The sequence below is a fragment of the Tenrec ecaudatus genome, chromosome 18 (genome assembly GCF_050624435.1).
Source record: "Tenrec ecaudatus isolate mTenEca1 chromosome 18, mTenEca1.hap1, whole genome shotgun sequence".
Taxonomy (NCBI): Eukaryota; Metazoa; Chordata; class Mammalia; order Afrosoricida; family Tenrecidae; genus Tenrec; species Tenrec ecaudatus.
The window spans coordinates 17,576,382-17,596,526 of NC_134547.1; the positions used below are offsets into that span (position 1 = coordinate 17,576,382).

The 20,145-nt window shown below is 47.8% G+C and overlaps 1 protein-coding gene across 1 annotated transcript; it reads left to right on the forward strand.

Annotated features, from left to right (window-relative positions):
• Positions 1-1,569: 1,569 nt before the first annotated feature.
• Positions 1,570-19,109, forward strand: LOC142431556 (cytochrome P450 2B4-like). Its single transcript, XM_075536564.1, has 9 exons — positions 1,570-1,740; positions 6,676-6,838; positions 7,128-7,277; positions 10,774-10,934; positions 14,981-15,157; positions 15,526-15,667; positions 16,788-16,975; positions 17,145-17,286; positions 18,925-19,109. Exons 1-9 carry the CDS (start codon positions 1,570-1,572, stop codon positions 19,107-19,109), a joined length of 1,479 nt encoding a protein of 492 aa, XP_075392679.1.
• Positions 19,110-20,145: the final 1,036 nt, after the last annotated feature.

Below are 20,145 nucleotides of genomic sequence, written 5' to 3' on the forward strand. Positions count from 1 at the left end.
ACTCATTCACAAGTCAACACGTATGGACTTGGATTGACCCCTGGAACTGGCCAGGTGACTGATCAGTGATGATGGGGACAGGGCCAAGCCCAGTGGACAATCAAGTTAATAGGACTCAGTCCTTGCACCCCTGGAGCACAGACACTGAGACGGTGATTGGGCGACTGGTAGCATGTCACACACACACACACACACACACACACACACACACACACACACGGAGGGAGGGTCTGAGAAGCTGTCTTGTAATGTAAAGACAGAACCAGTGGCAGGGAGGCGACTGTCCAAAGCTGGCCCAAGCAATCAAAGATATCAAGAGACACCCAATTACTTGACCTGCCAGGTCTCTGTCTCTCTTCACCGGACTCCTCCGTCTTTGTCTTCCCAGTCCTGTGTCTCCCGGCCCTCCCTTGGGTTCTCCCGTCTTTCTGGCTGTGGCTTTCTGGGGGGAGATGAGAGAGATCATCTCTGAGCGACTACAGGCTGTTCAAACACAAGGACCCGGAGATGCACACACACATGCATGCAGCACAAATGCACATACACACACAGATGCAGGCTCACATATACAGACATACACCATTCCCATTATGCACATACAAACACATCTGCCAATATAAAACTCAGCAAGCATATAAGGAGGCACACAGACACAACAAACTCACACACGCACACACACACGCACTTCTAAGTTTGCCCTCTGTAAATCACACAGCCCTCCAATTGCAGGCACACCTTTCCATCTACAACTATGAAATACATGTGAGTCCACAGGTCATACAAGAGCACACGTGTGAGCGTGCCCAGACTCCACAGAGACACACATCTTCATGTTTGCAATAAATGCCAACATCATCTCCATGTCCCTGTTTTTTGGTTTGTTTGTTTAGGATGAATGACTCCAAGTCCATTTCAAGTTTGCTTTCCCTCCTCCTTAAACCAAGCAACCAAGCAACCAAGCAACCAACCAAGCAACTATTCAAACCACTCTTTAGGTCTGAGGGATCAGGACTCTGGAGGGATTAAAATAAAAAAAAATACACTATATAGAGAGATTACATAGCCCATGTCAATAAATGAAATAAACAATAATATCCTGTGAAGTCCTCCATTTCTCTTGGTCTCCCCCACTCACTGAGAGCCTTTCACATACAAAAATCCTATGATCACAGAGAGGCAAATGAACATGGAACAGTGCATACATATCAGCCACAGGAGGGCCGGTGTATGCTCATCTGTATCCTAAAAACAAAACAAAACAAAACAAAAACAACCACCAGGAAACCCAATGACAACACACGCACACTTCTACATGAACGTCGGTGTCTGCCTCAGGGGCCCTGCCAGCACTAGGGAGGGGGTGAAAGAGGAGGGAAAGAGCAGTTGCTGGGCCTCTAGAGGAGTAAGTGTGAATCCCTTGGCACCTCTAAGGTCACACTCATGGACAGTGATGCAAGGGGAGGTGGGACTGATGGGGTGACATAAGCGAGCGAAGAGGCAGGTTCAGATAAAAGGCCCAGCTCCAGCCTGCAGGGCTGCACTGGGGTGGAAGACATGCAGCCTACAGCCATGGAGCTCAGCGTCCTCCTCCTCCTTGCTGTCTTCACAGGATTCTTACTTCTCCTGGCTAGGGTCCACCCAAGGACCCACAGCCACCTCCCTCCAGGTCCCCGTCCTCTGCCTTTTTTGGGGAACCTTCTGCAGATGGACAGAAGAGGTCTACTCAAATCCATCCTGAAGGTGAGAGCATGAAGGGAAGGGTCAGAGGGTCGCTGGTCCCTACCTCAGTACTTGGGGATCACTCAAAGATCCCTAAGAAAGAGTTGGGTATCCCGGCTCAGGGATGGAGTGCATCCTTGGTTCGGTAGGTAAAGTGCATTGAGCTGAAGCCTGGCGGATTGTGGTCAGGTTGTCCCAATCCTTCCTGCTCAATTGAAAGGACACAGGCATTGTCCTAGCAGGGGGCAGATGGCTATGAAGAGATGTCTGCATATGGAGCACAGGTGTAGAATTTTACTCTTCCCAGCTTCCCTTGATAGAGTCCCTAGATGTCAGCCGCTACTAGCAGAGAGAAAAAGAGGCGGAGGCACTACACACTGCCTGGAGTCCAAGCCAGGGCAGTGGCGGAGAGGGAGGGAGAGCAGCAAGGGAAGGGAAGGATTCTGGGAGACTTGGAATGGACTCCTCATCAATGAGGTCCTTCTCCAAACTCACTGCCATCGAGTCGATGCCCGACTCATCGTGACCCCATGGAACAGGATGGAACTGCCCGCTGTGAGCTTCTGAGACGGTAACCATTGACCGAGTAGAAAACCTCATCTTCCTCCTGTGGAGGAAGGCCTGTGGGGATCTCGAGGGTCCTTGGAAGACCCTCAGTGCAATCTGTGACCCCCCTAAATTATATGCACAAATGTGTGCACCTATTTGAGGAGGATGCCCAGCTTTAATAAAACGCTCGAAGGATTTATTTATGCCCAAATGTTTAAACATCTTTAATCACTAGAGATGAAGATTAGGGCATGGGAAAAACAGATCTCCCTAATGAGTCCTAGGATCCAACAGCTGTGAAAACAGTTGTGTCAAGTGGTGTTAACAAACACAGGGACAAGGGAACAACATGGGACCCAAAATGGTAGAGAAGGGGGAGTGGCAGGCCTGGTGGGAAATGATCAAGGGTAATGTTGCTTAGAGAAGAGGTATACTCTAGCCCAGGTGGCGATGAAGCATGGTAGTAGGGCAGGAGGAAAGTCAAGGGAGATGGAGGAAAGAGCTAGGAGTCAAAGAGCATTTATGGAGGTCTATACAAAGACATGTACATGCAAATATATATAGGAGAATGGGGAAATAGATCTATGTGTCTATATTTATAGGTTAAGTATTAAGGTGGTCGAAGGACCTTGGGCCTCTACTTAAACACTCCCTCAATGCATGAATACTTTTTTATTAAATTGGAACTCTATGATGCTCACTCTCCTGACACAACTGCTGGAGCCAAAGCGGGTGAACAAGTAAATGTGGTGAAGAAAGCTGATGGTGCTCGCCTATCAAAAGAGATAGTGTCTGGGGTCTTAAAGGCTTGAAGGTGAACAAGCTTGGCCATCTAGCTCAGAAGGAAAAAAGCCCACATGGAAGAAGCACACCGGCCAGTGCGATCACGAGGTGCCAAAGGGACCAGGTATAAGGCATCATGCAAAAAAAAAAAAGAGATATATGTGTGTATATGTACATATATACACACACACACCATATTGAATGAAGGGGGAAGTGCAGAGTGGAGACCCAAGGCCCAAGTGTCGGCCAATGGAGATCCCCTCATAGAGGGGTTTAGGAGAGGAGATGGGTTAATTAGGGTGCGAGTTAGTACCGATGAAGAACACAGCTTTCCCCCAGATCCTGGAAGCTTCCTCCCCACAACTACCATGATCCGAATTCTACCTTGCAGGGCTGGGTAGGGCAGAGGTTGTACACTGGTACATATGAGGGCTGGAGGCACAGGGAATCCAGGGTGGATGATACCTTCAGGACCAAGGGTGTGAGGGGCGATGCTGGGAGAGTGGAGGGTGAGTGGGTTGGAAAGGGGGAACTGATTACAAGGATCCACATGTGACCTCCTCCCTGGGAGTGGGACGGCAGAGAAGGGGGGGAAGGGAGACTCCGGATAGGGCAAGATACGACAAAATAACGATGTATAAATTACCAAGGGCACATGAGGGAGGGGGGAGCGAGGAGGTAGGGGAAAAAAAAAGAGGACCTGATGCAAAGGGCTTAAGTGGAGAGCAAATGCTTTGAAAATGATTGGGGCAGGGAATGTATGGATGTGCTTTATACAATTGATGTATGTATATGTATGGACTCTGTTTTATGAGCCCCTAATAAATTGTTTAAAAAAAAAAAGAAAACAGTTGTGTGCCCTGGTGGTTTTGATCTCTGGACCCTGTGGATCTGAGCCCAGTGCATAACCAGAATAATAGCAGGGATCCAGTAAAGAACTTAATGCACTAGATGGGTGGCTGCCACGTGTGGGTCATTTAGTCAGCTCCCAATCACGGCTTTTTAGGCATGATTGCATTTTAAGTAGGCATCTATTCATCAACAGTGCAATTGACTCAAGCAAGACCCATCCTTCCATGACTTGAGAACAACTTGACGTGCTTTGTGTCCCTCTGACCGATAAGAACTGTGATGAACATAAAATGGGGTGATCTTTAGAAAGGATTGAGAAACTCGAGTCATCAGGGAATGACAGACAGACTCAACTTTCCTGTGTTCCTGAGACCTTGTCCTGGACACCAGCGCAAGGCCAGGGTCATTGCAGGAACCTTGAATTGGGAACCAGCCCTGCATGTCAGGAGAAACAACCGAGGCTGGTTTTCAAGTCCGAGAGCGGGGCGGAGGACGAAAAGTCTGTGGGATTATGAGGCCAGGCCACGTGGGGTTGTGTGCACCATGACAAAGCCCTCAGAGCTTGTATTAGGACAGAGAAGCATTGGAAGGAATACGGCATGCTAGGGACAGGAGTGAATTGATATTTCAATAAGGTCACTCTGGCCTCAGAGAGTGAGATGATTGTAGGATCCCAAGGAGGAGGGTTAGCAGAGACCCAGGTGAGAGATTCTGAAGTTGATGGAGCCCTATTTCTGATTTTAAGTACATTTTCATTGGAGCTTGACATCATCTCAAACATGGCACAACTCTCATGTGCCCAGCTCAACAGATATTCACACCCATGACATTGGCATGTAGAGCAAGCCCGCTCACTCCTTCCCATCACTGCCCTCCACGCTATCCTGACCCTAGGTTAGTTTTGCCTCTTTCTGAACTCGGTATAAATAGATGGAGTTGCGTCTTAATTGTTTCCACTCAGCATTATGCCGGTGAATTGTCTTTGTTTCTGTGTACAGTGACAGTTTGTTCTTTTTCTTTGCTGTAGAGTATTCCCTTGCCTGAGTATTTTATGATGCATGAATTCCTTACCAATGTTGATGAGAATTTTAATAATAAGCCTCCCACGACTGTCCTTCTTCATTAAAAAAATAACACATTTATTGACATAGTGGCATATAATTCACGTACCACACAAGAGTTTAAGCATATTGAAAAGGGTTACACCATCATCACTGTAATAAATTTTAGATCAGTTTCTTGTTACTTGTATTGGTTATTCACTCCCCATTTCCCCCCAAGTCCATGAAACTAGTAATCCAGTTACTGTCTCTAAGACTTACCCATCCTGGATTTTGTGTACAGCACAATATCTAGTAAAAAGAAAAAAAAACCAACAAAAAACCAACCAAACAAACAAAAGTCCCAAACTCCAAACTCATTAACACTAAGAAAGTTCAAAAGTATACATCTAAACCTTCTGAGGAGTTGTCAACTATTTCCAAGAATTAGTTTTACACTAACTGACTTACCCAGACCCAGTGGAAAAGGGTTCCAACTTCTCCACATTTTTGCCAACACTTGTTCTTGTCTGTGTTCTTTCTTAGTAGTGATGAACCTCTAGCTCAACATAGTTTTTTCCTGACATATCATACAATTTAATTAATCATATTAGACGATTTGTGCAATCTTCATCACAATCTACTTCCGAACATTTTCTTCTCGTGCTCATTGCTGTTAGCTCCTCATACTCCTCTACCCCGCCCCCACCCTCTCCTGCCATGTCCCAATCCAGTTACTGTCTCTGAAGATCCACCTGTCCTGGATATATTTGGGGTGAGCGTATGTACACATTTCCAGTGGGGATGCATCTAGGCAGGAAATGGGGGGGATTGCTGAGTAGCCTCCAAACTGCTTGGCTTCAGTAGAACTGTTCAAGCAGTTTCCCAATTGGCCCTGCTGGTATTTGTATATATTTCACGATCGTGAGCAGAGGGCTGTTACTTTCTCAGATCGTCTTTAGAGTTGGTGCTTCAGGGTTGTCTCCTTGGGAATTGTCAGCAGCAGGGTGAGTTTCAGGAAAGATAGAAATCAAGATTTGGTGATGCCAGGAAGATAAGGTGAGGCCCAAGGGCATGGGAGGGTGATATCAGAAGTATTTCAAAATAGTTCACCACCCCTATTTCTCCAGGCATCAAGCAACCACAGGTGACCTTGTCTGCATCCAGGGCTAACCCTTTAGTTGCTGGGTCCCGAGATGTGGGAGGAGCCATCCAGGGTGGAGTATCATGGGTAGTGATTAATTACCAATCTATATACATGTGTTTGCAGGCTTAGGAGTCCCAGGGGTCATGTAAACAGTCTTGGCTGCTAACTGGGAAGTTGGGGGTTTGAGTCCATGGGGCCATGTTACAGCGTCAGAATCAACTATTATTTATTGTTGAGATTACTCTTTTTTCAAATTGAGACTCCAAATCCATATATAAACATCATATATATTTTTGTGCATATATAAATTAGAAAGCTGATCTCATGAAATGAAATCAATGACACTATTCTGTTAAACTCTCCATTCACTGCCCCCCGATTCCCTCTCATCTTCCTGTTCTCACCCTCCCCCTGGCCTCCTCAAAGTCTTGCCTATTGTTGTATAAACCTTTGCTTTCCCTTACAGCAATGGTGATAGTAAATATTTTTCTATGTAATATAGGTATGATCTTGAGACTGTTTTTTAATGGCTACAGAGGGGCACACTGACTCATTCGCTGTCTTGGGTGGGGCTATGCTTGGCAGCTCCGGGAGAAATACGGGGATGTGTTCACGGTGTACCTGGGGCCCAGGCCGGTGGTCATGCTGTGCGGGACGGAGGCCATACGGGAAGCCCTGGTGGACCAAGCTGACGCCTTCTCGGGCCGGGGGAAAATTGCTGCCGTTGACAAAACTTTCCAAGGATACGGTAATACCCTGAAAGCGGCAAGATCTCAGACGCACACACACACTGCGGGGGAGTCGATTCTGACTCATAGCATGGCTGCTGGACAGAGCAGAACTGCCCTTGTGGGTTTCTGAGGCTGGACTGCTTGGCGGAGGCAGAATTGCAGACTCCTCTCGGGACACGAATGAGGATGGGCTTGGGAGGATAAAGGGAGTCAAACAAGAGGGGGGTGGTGTAGAGAGGGGCTTGGTGTCTCCTTCCTACCACCTCTGCAACCCGTACTTCTCCCCACCCCTCCCTAACCCCCCAGGCATCGCTCTTGCCAATGGAGACCGCTGGAAGACCCTCCGGCGATTTTCTCTGGCCACCATGAGGGACTTCGGGATGGGCAAGCGGAGCGTGGAGCAGCGGATCCAAGAAGAGGCTCAATGTCTGGTGGAAGAGCTTCGGAAATCCCAGGGTGAGCTTTGGAGAGAGGGAAGGAGAGGTCAGAGAGAGAGGGGGGTGGGATGGGAGAGAGAGAGAGAGAGAGAGAGAGAGAGAGAGAGAGAGAGAGAGAGAGAGAGAGAGAGAGAGAGAGAGAGAGAGAGAGAGAAATAGGAAATGATGGAGACTGACTGAGACACTGAAGGGCTTAGAGGGAGATACAGGGGACTAGGGATCGACAGAGATGGGTAGGAGGAAAGCGCAGAGCTGGGGAAAGATAGGAAGTCTACAGGATGCCAGAGAATAACTGGAACACGTACATTCCAGGGAAGCAGTGCGTGGAGGAACAGGATGCACTGCAATACAATAACTGCTGGGAAGTGCCATCCAGTAGATTCCAACCCATAGCAACTGCATGGGGTAGAGAAGGGCTTCCCCATGGCCCGTGCTGTCTGGAAATGGATTGCCAGGTGCTTGTCTCATCGGGTTGCTCGGTTGGTTGAGCGGCCAGCCTTTGCATTAGCTGCTGACTGCTGCACCATTTGCACCCTCAGGGCTCGCTATGATATCACATGGTATAGAATGTTATAGTATGTATATCAAGAAAGCAAAGAGGAAAGAAAAAATGGACAGACGTGTTGGGCAGAGTCAATTGAACTTTCCTTTCCTTGGCTGAGCGGCTGATGAGCTGGCTGTGAGCATAGCCAGTTGGGCAGTGGAAGGACCCTGAAGGAATTGCTTTTGGCTATTTCTGGATTCTCCAGAAGAACTCATGGCTTCAGCGGGGACAGCGAAGGGACTACAACTCTGTGATCATCTCCATCTCCTTTATTTTCAAACTTTACCACTTTCATTATTAAACTCTCTCTCCGAAAACACCATGGAACATATCTGAAGAGACCAGACAAGGGAGGAGGAGACAAAGGGAGCCATTGAGACATAGAGGCAGAGCGAGCTGGGATCAAAAGACAGAAGGAGACAAACAGAGTGACATGGACAAAGAGGCAGGGAAGGAGACAAAGATAGAGATGGTGGAGCAAGAAATAAAAGAAAGAAAGGAAGGAGAGATACAAATAGAGACCAAAATTCATGGTGGAAGGGACTCAAGAGGCAGAAGGCAAGAAAGGTGGGGCTATGAGGAGACAGGAAATTAGAGAGGAATGCACTTAAATTTTCAAGCCACATAACTAAATGAGTGGTTTCAAGGCCTCTCAAACTATTTTCTTTTTTTTAAAACAATTTATTAGGGACTCATACAACTCTTATCACAATCCATACATATACATACATCAATTGTATAAAGCACATCCATACATTCCCTGCCCCTATCATTCTCAAAGCATTTGCTCTCCACTTAAGCCCTTTGCATCAGGTCCTCTTTTACCCCTCCCTCCCCTCTTCCCCCTCCCTTATGTGCCCTTGGTAATTTATACATCGTTATTTTGTCATATCTTGCCCTATCCGGAGTCTCCCTTCCCCTTCTTCTCTGCCGTCCCTCTCCCAGGGAGGAGGTCACATGTGGATCCTTGTAATCAGTTCCCCCTTTCCAACCCAATCACCCTCCACTCTCCCAGCATCGCCCCTCACACCCTTGGTCCTGAAGGTATCATCCACCCTGGATTCCCTGTGCCTCCAGCCCTCATATGTACCAGTGTACAACCTCTGCCCTACCCAGCCCTGTAAGGTAGAATTCGGATCATGGTAGTTGTGGGGAGCAAGCATCCAGGATCTGGGGGAAAGCTGTGTTCTTCATCGGTACTAACTCGCACCCTAATTAACCCATCTCCTCTCATAAACGCCTCTATGAGGGGATCTCCATTGGCCGACACTTGGGCCTTGGGTCTCCACTCTGCACTTCCCCCTTCATTCAATATGGTGTGTGTATATATATATACATATATATACATACATACACACACACATATATATACATATACACACATCTCTCTCTCTTTTTTTTGTGTGCGCATGATGCCTTATACCTGGTCCCTTTGGCACCTTTTGATCGCACTGGCCGGTGTGCTTCTTCCATGTGGGCTTTTTTCCTTCTGAGCTAGATTGCCAAGCTTGTTCACCTTCAAGCCTTTAAGACCCCAGACACTATCTCTTTTGATAGCCGGGCACCATCAGCTTTCTTCACCACATTTGCTTATGCACCCATTTGTCTTCAGCGATCCTATCATGGAGGTGTGCTGTCAATGATCTCAAACTATTTTCACAGACATTACAGTCCCCCCAGCCACAGGCTCGGACTCCCCTGTCTCCATAGTCTCACTAACAAAAAGTCTTGTCTATTCTTTTCGGTTTTTGTTGTTAAAAAAGGAAACAAAACAACCCCAGCCATCCTAGTGGGTATGAGGTGATGGGACCACAATTGAAATGATCCCTCTTATATGAAATTCCTAGAGTCTACAAGTGTGTAGAGCAGTGTTCTCAACCTTCCTATTGCGGCAACCTTTTAATACAGTTCCTCATGTGTGGTGACCCCCCCAACCATAAAATTATACTTCTTGATACTTCATCACTGTCATTTGCTACTGTTATGAATCGGGCGACTGCTGTAAATGAGCCATTTGACCCCCACAGGAGTCGTGATCCATAGGTTGAGAACCACTGGTGTCGAGACTCTGTTGATTAGTGGTCAGCAGGCAGAGGGAGGGGGAAAGGAGATCTTAAGGCTTCGGAGACACAGAGCATCTGTTGGAGGGTGATGGAAAAAATTGGGGAACACTTTTGGATGATGGCCAAACAACTCAGTGAGCCACTTAACTGTGTTTATGAAAAACATCGAAATGGCAAATGATTGGTTCACACACTCACAAATTAGACAGACAGACAGAGTTACCAATAGAAACAAGGGAAGACAGCAAAGTATAATTCAAAGAGAGAGAGGGGCTGCACAAAGTGGATGTCCTTGAGCTCCCAGTCCACAACCACCTCCTTCAATCAGGAACGGGGGAAAACCTGGGTCATATTCATATAGGCATTGATAGACAAGTGAAAGCCAGAACTAAGAGGGGAGAGAGGTGATGAAGAGAGGGTGACAGGGATTGGCAGGATCAAGCCTTTTCAGTGTGGATAAGCTGATCACCTGCTCTGTGTCACTAACTGCCCTGGGACTTGTTCACAGAGTTGAGTAGAGGCTCACAGAGCTGAGGTCCCCCAGAAGATGTAGCATAAGGATCAACAGCTATGATTCTGTCACCAGGTTGTCTAGGTCTGAATACTGGCTCCCTCAGCAATTAGTAGCTGTTATGAGATTGTTCGAATGCTGTCATCTTTCTGCCTGCCCATTTAGAAAATTGAGCGATTGATTTGTCACAGGGCTGTGGTGAGAAGCGAATGGCACCATAGGTGACATACTTTGAATGGGACCTGGGGTATATATTGGAAGAGAAAGCTAGAGTCAGATGCTACTGTTTTTGCAATGACTCCTGAGCAGTGGAGGAGAGTCAGACCAAGATGAGGCAGCAGGCAAATCCATCTCCTCCTGACTTCCTGTCCCCTGACCTGCCCACTTCTCCTTCTAGGAGCACTACTGGACCCCACCTTCTTCTTCCACGCCATCACAGCCAACATCATCTGCTCCATTGTCTTTGGAGAACGCTTTGCCTACAAAGACCCAGAATTCCTGAGACTGTTGGATATTTTCTACGAGTCCTTGACATTAATCAGCTCTTTCTCCAGCCAGGTCAGTGAGGGAGGGAGGGCATGGTGGGGAGGAAGGGGGGCAAGCATTCAAGTCAGGGAGAGTCGTGGTCTATTTTTTGGGCACAGCGATGTAGCGTAGGGTTGTGGAGAAGAGCTGACACCACACAGAGATGGGAGACACAGGGTCCCAGAGGCAGGGAGTGAGAGACCATGAGAATGAAAAAGGTGTAGTGGAGGAGGTCGCAAGAGACAGAGGGAGGGTCAGGGAGAAACAAAACAAAATGTGCTGTGGAGTCAATCAACTGCTACTCATGGTGACCATGCGTGTCAGGGTAGAACTGTGCTGCATAGGGTTTGATTATAATTTAGCTGGAATTAGATGGCAGTTAGCTTTTGAAAGCATTTTTTTTTGACTGTGAATGAAGTTTTACAGAGCAGTTTATCCGTCTTAAGTTCAACAATTCACACATAGTTTGTTCCAAGGCATCCAATGCAAGTACCAGCTCCCACCTCCCCATTCCGCTCCTCTCGCCTTCCTAACCCTCTGAGCTCTGTCATTGGGTCAACACCCCCTTGAATCGTAGACAGTGGATTTTTCTAACGTGATGGTGTGTTCATTTCTAGACCTGAAGGTTGACGTAGGGCCATAATCTTCAAGGTCCCATCTGTCACATCCAAGCAGTCAGCCTGGCCTCTTTTATGATTTTAGTCCCCCCCCCCCGCCGTTTTCATGTAATCTACCTAGGACTGCTTAGCGTGATCCTTTGGGGAGCTGATGGCAGTGATAGCAGGGCACCATCTACTATGGTTTCAGGCTTGTGGACTGCGTGTTTTCATGTGCGCTTCTATTCTCATCACTCTTCTTCCTTCTGGCTGGGGAAAGACCAACGGTCACACCTGAGGGAACTGCTCACCACCTTTTAAGATCCCAGTCTCTACTCATCCAAGTCGAATGTAGACCGTTGTCTTTATGAACTGGGTTGAGCCAGTAGATGTTGGCGTCTCTCAAGACGAGCTCCATAGGGTTTTTATTCTTTGAACTCTTTTTTTTTGGAAGCTCTTAAAATTGTTTTTAATCTGCTTATTACTAAAGTAACACACGCGACCAAAAAAAAAAAATTGCCCAAGGTTGAAAATGAACATCTGTGGTGGCTGGGCCCTAACAGCCCAGCGATCTTGTCCAGAGGGGGTTCCCAAATGCTGGGGGCTTGTGGGGGCAGGGATGCCATTCTCTTTAATTACCTTTCCCAGAAACTTTTTGAGGCACCTGGTAAAATCATCCACAGAGCGTGAACGCGGTTGTCAAGGTTACAAGGACACGAAGGGACTGGGGAGTCTGCAGTGTCGTAGTCACGGTTACTAGGAGGAAGGGGCGGTGCTGGGCTCTGGGCTTCCCACCGCGTGCACCAAGCCTGGTTCCTCTGGGGATGCCTCGGGCTCCTCCCCTTCCATCAAGGGGTTGCGGGGTGCCCCCCAGGGTAATCTTCCTTCACCTTTACCGTCCTCATCGTCACCTGAGTCCAGCCTGCAGCGCTTCGACTCAGGGCCCCGGGGTGGCTCCTCGATCGCCCGCTGGGCTTCAGGGTGGGTCTTCAGGAGGGCCTTGGCAAGGGTGGCAGACCCAGGCAACCCCAGGGACATGATGCAGTGTAACCCTTTGCGCTTGGCCCCCGCCACCTTGGCGCTGTCTTTGGAGGCGGTGAGCAGGATGAGCTTGGAGAACTTCTTGGGTATCCTGGGGGCCGCAGGGACCACGTTGGTGCCAGGTTTGTAGGTGGGTTCCTGGGCTGCCCGCAGACCGTCACCCTCCTGCTTGTCAGTCTTGGGCAGGGGCATCCTGGGGGAGGAGTTGGGTGCCCCAAGGCACGCCCTGGCTGGCAAGTGGACCTCAGACCCTGGGGTCCAGCAGCTCCTTCCTATGGGAAGGGGCAAGACCTCGGGCACCGACCGGGCGGCGACGGCAGCGGGACCCTGTCTCTCCGGCGACTGAGCTGGGGCGGGTCCCTCAGCCCCTGCTCCGAAGACCGCCGCCTCAGCTCGGGCTGTCACCTTCGCCCGGGGTCACGCCGCGAGCATGCACAACAGGACCACGATCCCGATCCCTCGGGTTTACACTACTCTCCGGGTCTTCTCTTTGAACTCTTTAGAAGTGGATCACTAGGCCTTTCTGGGAGGCATCTTTGAGTAGATTTGAACTTCCATCTTTTTGATCAGCAGCCAAGCTTCTAAAGCATTTGTATCACCTAGGGACTCCCCAGACTCCCCAGACTGACTGTGTTTTACAGAGTTTCCAGTGGTTGATTTTTCAGAAGTAACGAACGCATCACGCCTTTCTTCTGAGACACCTCAGGGGCACTCGAACACTCACTTTTTGGTTAGTAGCCAAACACACACACTGTTCCCACTGATCAGGGGCCACGAGAGGCAGGGGGAGAGACCTAAAAAAAATATCAGAGGGATTGGAGGAGAGAAGAGAAGGAGAAATGAGAGGAGCTAGAGAGAAAACAAGCTAAAGAAGATGAAGAAGCGAAGAGAAAGGGCTCCTGAAAGACAAAGTTGAGAAGATAATAGAATGAATCAGACTCTCAGTCTCTACTCTTCTAACCCCATCTGCATTTACATCTCTGTCAGTCTTTGGCAAAGTCTCTCCCTCATCTGAAGACATGGACATGTGAAAATAAGAAACCCCATTTCTCCATTTGCCTCCCCATTTTCTTCTCTCTCTGTTGTTGCTTTTTAAAACAACCGCCCTCAGATGATAACAAAAAGGTTCCACTTAAACAAAACAAAGCACCTGCAACATTTCTCTTTTTTGACTAACCTGCCTATCGATCCATTGTATTTTTTGAGTGAAACCATTTAGTCAGCCTTTACAGATTGAAAAATATGCCAATTGATCTTGGTGTTGGTTGTATGACATGACTGATAAAACAGGCTTTATTCAACGGTCTGAAAGACGAAGGTTGGATAGGCAAATAGTGAACTCTCTCAGTCATAACTACAGATATTAGATTCACATATGGGGTTGCCACAAATACAGGTACCCAGGACCTCTTATTGAGGGTTCTGATCTAGGATGAGGTCTTGGGGGGAGTATCTGAGCCAAGTCCAACACATGATTCCAATGTGCTCCTGGTGCTGAGAAAACACACACACACACACACACACACACACACACACACACTTCTGGAAGGAGACAAACCAAATAGTTAACATTGATGATCTCTAAATGGAGATAGCAAAGATGACTTTCACACCTTACTGTAGACAGTTTTGCATTTTGGGGGAATTATTACAATTACTTTTATCCCCAGATAAAGCAGTAGAAAAATGATTATGCTACGAAATAAATAAAGAGGTCCAAGTGACATCATTTTGTGCATCGGTACAGCAAGGGATATGCATCAGCATCACTTTGTGCATCGGTACAGTAAGGGAGATGCAGAGAGACTGAGAGAGGGGAGGAGAATGAGAACAGCCTGAGGTGGTAATCATACACACACACACACACACACACACACACACACACACACACACACCCAGGTGTAACCAAGACAGACACACAGAAAGAGGTGGTAAAGGAGCAATATTAGAAGGAGGTGGAGGCAAACGGAAGGACACGTGGATGAAGTAGGAAGACACAGAGGAGAGGCAGGAGGCTAACATCTCAGTGGAATCACAGAGTCAGAGTGAGGGGCTTGGATCAACGGAGTGATCAATCAGTAGAAAGGGGGATAAAAAAACACGTTGTCAGGGAGAGAGAAAATCAAAGAGAGAAAGACACAGAGATGGAAATACATAGCGACAGAGACAGCGTGAGAGTCGGTGTAAGCAGCGAAGACACAGAGACAGAGATGGCAGACTGAAAAAAACCCACACGAATCAACAGATTCAGAAGGGCAGAGAGGAAGAGATGTCAACTAGTAGGAGTCGACGTCAAAACCTGAGGGGGAGGTGGCTCTCCATCTCTCTGCACAGAGCAATCCCAGGAAGAGGGTCTAGGACATAGCAGGGTGGAGCTCTTTCACCCATCCCTCCCCAGCAGCCCCAGGCAGGCCTCATCTCCTAGCTTCTTCTGCCTTTCAGGTGTTTGAGCTCTTCTCAAATGTCCTGAAGCACTTTCCCGGCACACACCAACAAATCTACAAAAACATTTTAGAAGTCAATACCTTCATTGCCCGCAGCGTGGAGCAGCACCAAGCAACCCTTGACCCCAACACACCCCGGGACTTCATTGATACCTTCCTGCTCCGCATGGACAAAGTGGGTAGAGGAGGGGTGGAGGGGGAAGAAGGGAGGGGGAGACTGGAACAGAGGCCATGGAGGGGAGGGGAGCAAGAGAAAGCAGAAAGAGGTGTTTGGAAGATGTTGAGGGAGGACTGAGATCGAACCGGAAGAAGGTAGCTGGGAGACAAAGACCAATGGACCAGAAAGATGGGAAGATGGAAACAGAGCAAGACGGAGAGAGATGAGCTTGGGAAGTGACAGGGGTGAAGATGGTGGACGATGGAAGACAGAGCAGGAAAGACAGATGTGACAGAGGTTGGGGAACAGGTGTCTGGCGCCCAGAGGGATGCATGTGTGTGCCAGACCCCAGCCTTCCTCAACCCAGCCTTGTCCTCCCCACCCAGGAGAAGTCCAACAAGGACACCGAGTTCCACCAGCGGAACCTCATCCTCACTGTGTTGTCGCTCTTCTTTGCTGGCACGGAGACCACCAGCACCAGTCTCCGCTATGGGTTCCTGCTCATGCTCAAATACCCCCACATCACAGGTGGGTGGGGCAGGGAGAGACCACCTGGAGGGATCTCCTGACCCCGCTTTGACTTGCAGAGGAGGAATTATGGGTCCCGTGTGGCAAAGAGATGAGGCTCTGCCTTTTAGCCTGAGAGGTTCTACAGGTCCTGGGGTAATTCCCAACTAACCAGCCCTTTCGATGGCTGGGTCATTCGAAGAGCTCTTCCCTCAAAGTTTCATCTTTAACCACTCACAGATTGATTTATCTGTCCTCTTTCCATCCCTCAAGCCTTCTTTTGATTCGTACTTTCATTAATGATTTCATTTGCCTATTGAATAAGTTATTTATTTGCTCAAGCATTCTCTACTTTATGAGTCTGTATTCAGTCTAACCATCCATTGATTTTTTTTTATATACCCATTCTTTCACCAAACCATTTATTCCTCCGACAGAGACATTCTTTCATCCATTCATTCACCCATCTGCTCTAGTCATTCATTGATTTATAATCTATGGATCATTTATTGATCAATGATTTACCAATTGATCTCCTTATTGAGAGATACCCAAATACAGAATTAATTCATCGATTTGTTCATTCATTAATCTTTCCAGTCCTGGATTCATTCAGACATTGTTTGATGATTGCATTGCTTCACTTATTCATTTAGTTGGTCATGAAATAATTTATTGCTCGATTTCACTGTCATATTCCTGAGGACTGCGATATACTTGAGGATGTGCAGTTTACATATAACATGCACACAAGGACTACTAGTGTTGGAGAGAGAATTCTGAAAAAGAAAAAGCCTTCCTATGGATGATCTTGACTCCATAAGAAGATCAACCCATAAGGGAACGTCCAACATGGTTTCCTTTAAGGTTGGAGAAGCTGTGTGTGTGCATTTGTGTGTTTCTGCTTGTCCGTGTGAGGAGAGAAGTGACAGTATTTCATAGGGGACGAATCCTTGTGGCTCCCTCTTCCACTCCCCTCTCCAACTAGTTGCTCTGAGCGGTGTTCACGTTCTACACTTCACTGTAGATGTTTCCTGACTTGTTGACTCCTAGAAAGCGCATCCCCCACTGGAAGGTCTCTTGGCACTGTTTGCTTCAATTAAGTGAATCAGAGGTGCATGGACCCCCTTCTCATGTGCAGAGAAAGTCCACAAGGAGATTGACCAGGTGATTGGCTCCCATCGAGCTCCAGTTCTGGATGACCGAGTCAAAATGCCATACACCGATGCGGTCATTCATGAGATCCAGCGATTCGGGGACATCGTGCCCTTGGGTGTGCCCCATGTGGTCACCAAAGACACGAACTTCCGAGGGTACATCATCCCCAAGGTAAGGCCTGATGGGCCCCTGCATCTCTTAAGAGTATGGGCATCCTGCATTTCCTTCAACAGCAAACTTGACCTCTTTGCTAATGCGGGTTCTTTTGGTGTTGTTCTTCTTGGGTGGAGGTGCGGAGATGGTGCATAATATCGATCTGTTTCTTATACCCCTCCCCCAGGAAACTGAGGTGTTCCCCATCCTGAGCTCTGCCCTTCACGACCCACAATACTTTGAGAAACCAGATGACTTCAACCCGGACCACTTTCTGGATGCCAAAGGGGCACTGAAGAAGATTGACGCTTTTATGCCTTTCTCCTTGGGTGAGTTGGAGCTACATTCTTTTTTTGCCAATGCCAGTGAGGTTTCAATCTCTCCTCTAGGCAAACGAGGAGAGGCGCCATTTATCAAGCAATTATTAGATGCCCTTTCCTTTTCCCTGCATGATGTCATTTGATTACCCCCCTTTGCCACCTGAGCAGAGTCTTGAGACATGAGATGTGTCTCTATGACACACTTAAAAAAATCATTTTATTGGGGGCTCGTACAACTCTTTTTTTAAAAGGTCATTTAATGTTTTAAAATAATTTTGTTGGGGACTCGTTCAACCCTTATCACAGTCCACCCATCCATCCACTGTGTCAAGCACATTTGTACATTTGGTGTCATCATTATTCTCAAAATATTTTATTTCTACTTGAGCCCTTGTTATCAGCTCCTCATTGTCCCCTTCCTCCACACACGCCCCTCCCTCATGAGCCATTTATAAATTATTATTGTTGTTTTGTCATGTCTTACACTGCTGATGTCTCCCTTCACCCACTTTTCTATTGCCTGGCCCTCAGGGAGATGGTTATATGTGGATCCTTGTGATAGGTTCCTCCTTTCTACCCCACCTTCCCTCCACCATCCTTGTTTTGCCACTCTCACCACTGATCCTGTAGGATCATGTGTCCTGGATTCCCTGTGCTTCCAGTTCCTCTCTGTACCAGTGTACATCTTTTGGTCTAGGCAGATTTATTAGGTAGAATTGGGATCATGATAGTGGTGATGGTTGGCAGGCGGAGGAAGTATTAAAGAACTAGAGGAAAGTTGTATGTTTTATCGATGCTATACTGCACCCTGACTTGCTCATCTCTTCCCTGTGACCCTTCTGTAAAGGAATGTCTAGTTGCCTGCAGATGGGCTTTGGGTCACCACGCTGCACTCCCCATCATTTACAATGATATGGATTTTTATTCTTTGTTGCCTGATATCGGAGCCATGGACACCTTGTGATCACACAAGCTGGTGTGCTTCTTTCATGTGGGCTTTGCTACTTTTCAACTAGACAGCCAGTTGTTTATCTTTAAGCCTTTAAGACCCCAGATGCGATATCTTTTGATAGTCAGCCACCAGCAGCTTTCTTCACCACATTTTCTTACATGACTGAGCTATGGAATGGTACAATACATGTATTAACTTCCAATGAAGAATACATTTAACAACAAGAAAGAGTTCTAGGCTTACAGGGCAGTCCCATAGTGTGTCTATGAATCAGCATCCAATTGATGGTACTGTGTTTGGTTTGGGTTTGGTGTATTTGTAGATACCCTGTAAATAGGGAAGGAATGAGACTATAACTTTAACAAATAATTTTTAAAGTAAATCATTTTATACAGATATTGGAACAATCTGTGAATCATTTGTATCAAGCAAAACTTGTACATGCATTGCCATCAGAGACTGTTACTTTGGAACCGGAGTTGAGAACCTCGTTCTTTTCTCCCTCGGAGTTGCTGGTGATTTAGACTTAGCAGCATAACGTGTCACCACGACGGACGCCATGAGCTTCCTCCGAAGCATACCTTGAGCTGAGGGTTAAAGGTCATCTCCATGCAAAGCCCTGGCCATGAACAACTCCCATAGGCGCTGTCCCTGTTCCAGGCCCGCGAGGGTGACCTCTCTCTCTTTGTCCACAGGGAAGAGAATTTGCCTTGGCGAAGGCATTGCCCGGACAGAATTGTTCATCTTCTTCACCACCATCCTCCAGAACTTCTCTGTGGCTGGATCGGTGGCCCCTGATGAGATTGACCTCACGCCCTGGGAGTCTGGTGTTGTGAGCAAAACACCCCAAACTTACCAGATCCGTTTCCTGCCCCGATGAGGGGGCAGGGACAGAGGCCAAAAGATCCCGGAGGCCTTCCGGGATTCCCACCTGTCTTGAGAATGCTCCCTGATGCCCGTCCATTCTCCCCATCTCTGAGAGACCTGCTGCAAGCCTGGATCCTTTCCCTGTCTTGGTTGTCACTCCCAATTTGAGGGTCATTTCTAACATCTCATCTCCTTCTACCATATTGCAAGTTTTCTGTAGACACCAGGAGGTCTTTTTGCATTCCTTCTGGGAAGGAATTCCAGAAGTGGGAAGCAACCTCAGAGAGGCCAACTCCTTCCTTGTTGTACCTCAAGAAACTGGGCTTCTCAGGGGACACCTGGCATAGGACTTCTCAGCCGCCGTGTCTCTGCAGGCTGAGCGCCTTCCTCCATGGCTCAGGTCAACCACAGTGTCATCTATCCCTGCCCAGTGCCCCAGGAGAGGCGGACACAAAGGACTCCCCAATGCACGCTGAGTCCAGTTCTCCTCTCCAAAGCCCTGTGTGGCGGGGGCAACAATCAGGCCCATTTTACAGCTGTGCAAGCAGAGGCCCCCGGGAATGATACCGGTTGTCCAAGGGGGAATAATGCCAGTGAGTGGAGGAGCCACAGCCTCTGTTTTTATGTCTGAGGCCAGAATTCCAATGTTCCACTGCAGCCTCTTCAATTTTCAAATAGTCCTGCCTACTTTTTCCGTCTGTGAGAAGGTCTCTTCTGAGCCAGTGCCCATCCTGAGTCGTGTGATATTGGTGCCCTACCCTCTCTGATACACCCTTTTAATAAACACCCAAAGCTGATGTGCCCACACCAGGTGTCCTTCAGTGCGTGACTCAATTATTGTCAGATCTCAGGGACCTGAGACCATCTCTCACTCACCTGATGTTGTTGTCTCATTACCCCTGGTCGTTCCAATACCTGGAGCGGGAGTCCAGAATATGTGCTGAGGAATGAATGGCTCAGTCAGTTCCTGATGATCTCACATTGGAACTCGACACCCACCCCATTAGACCTGTCTCTTCCCCACACATCTTTTGATGCTTCTCAATAAA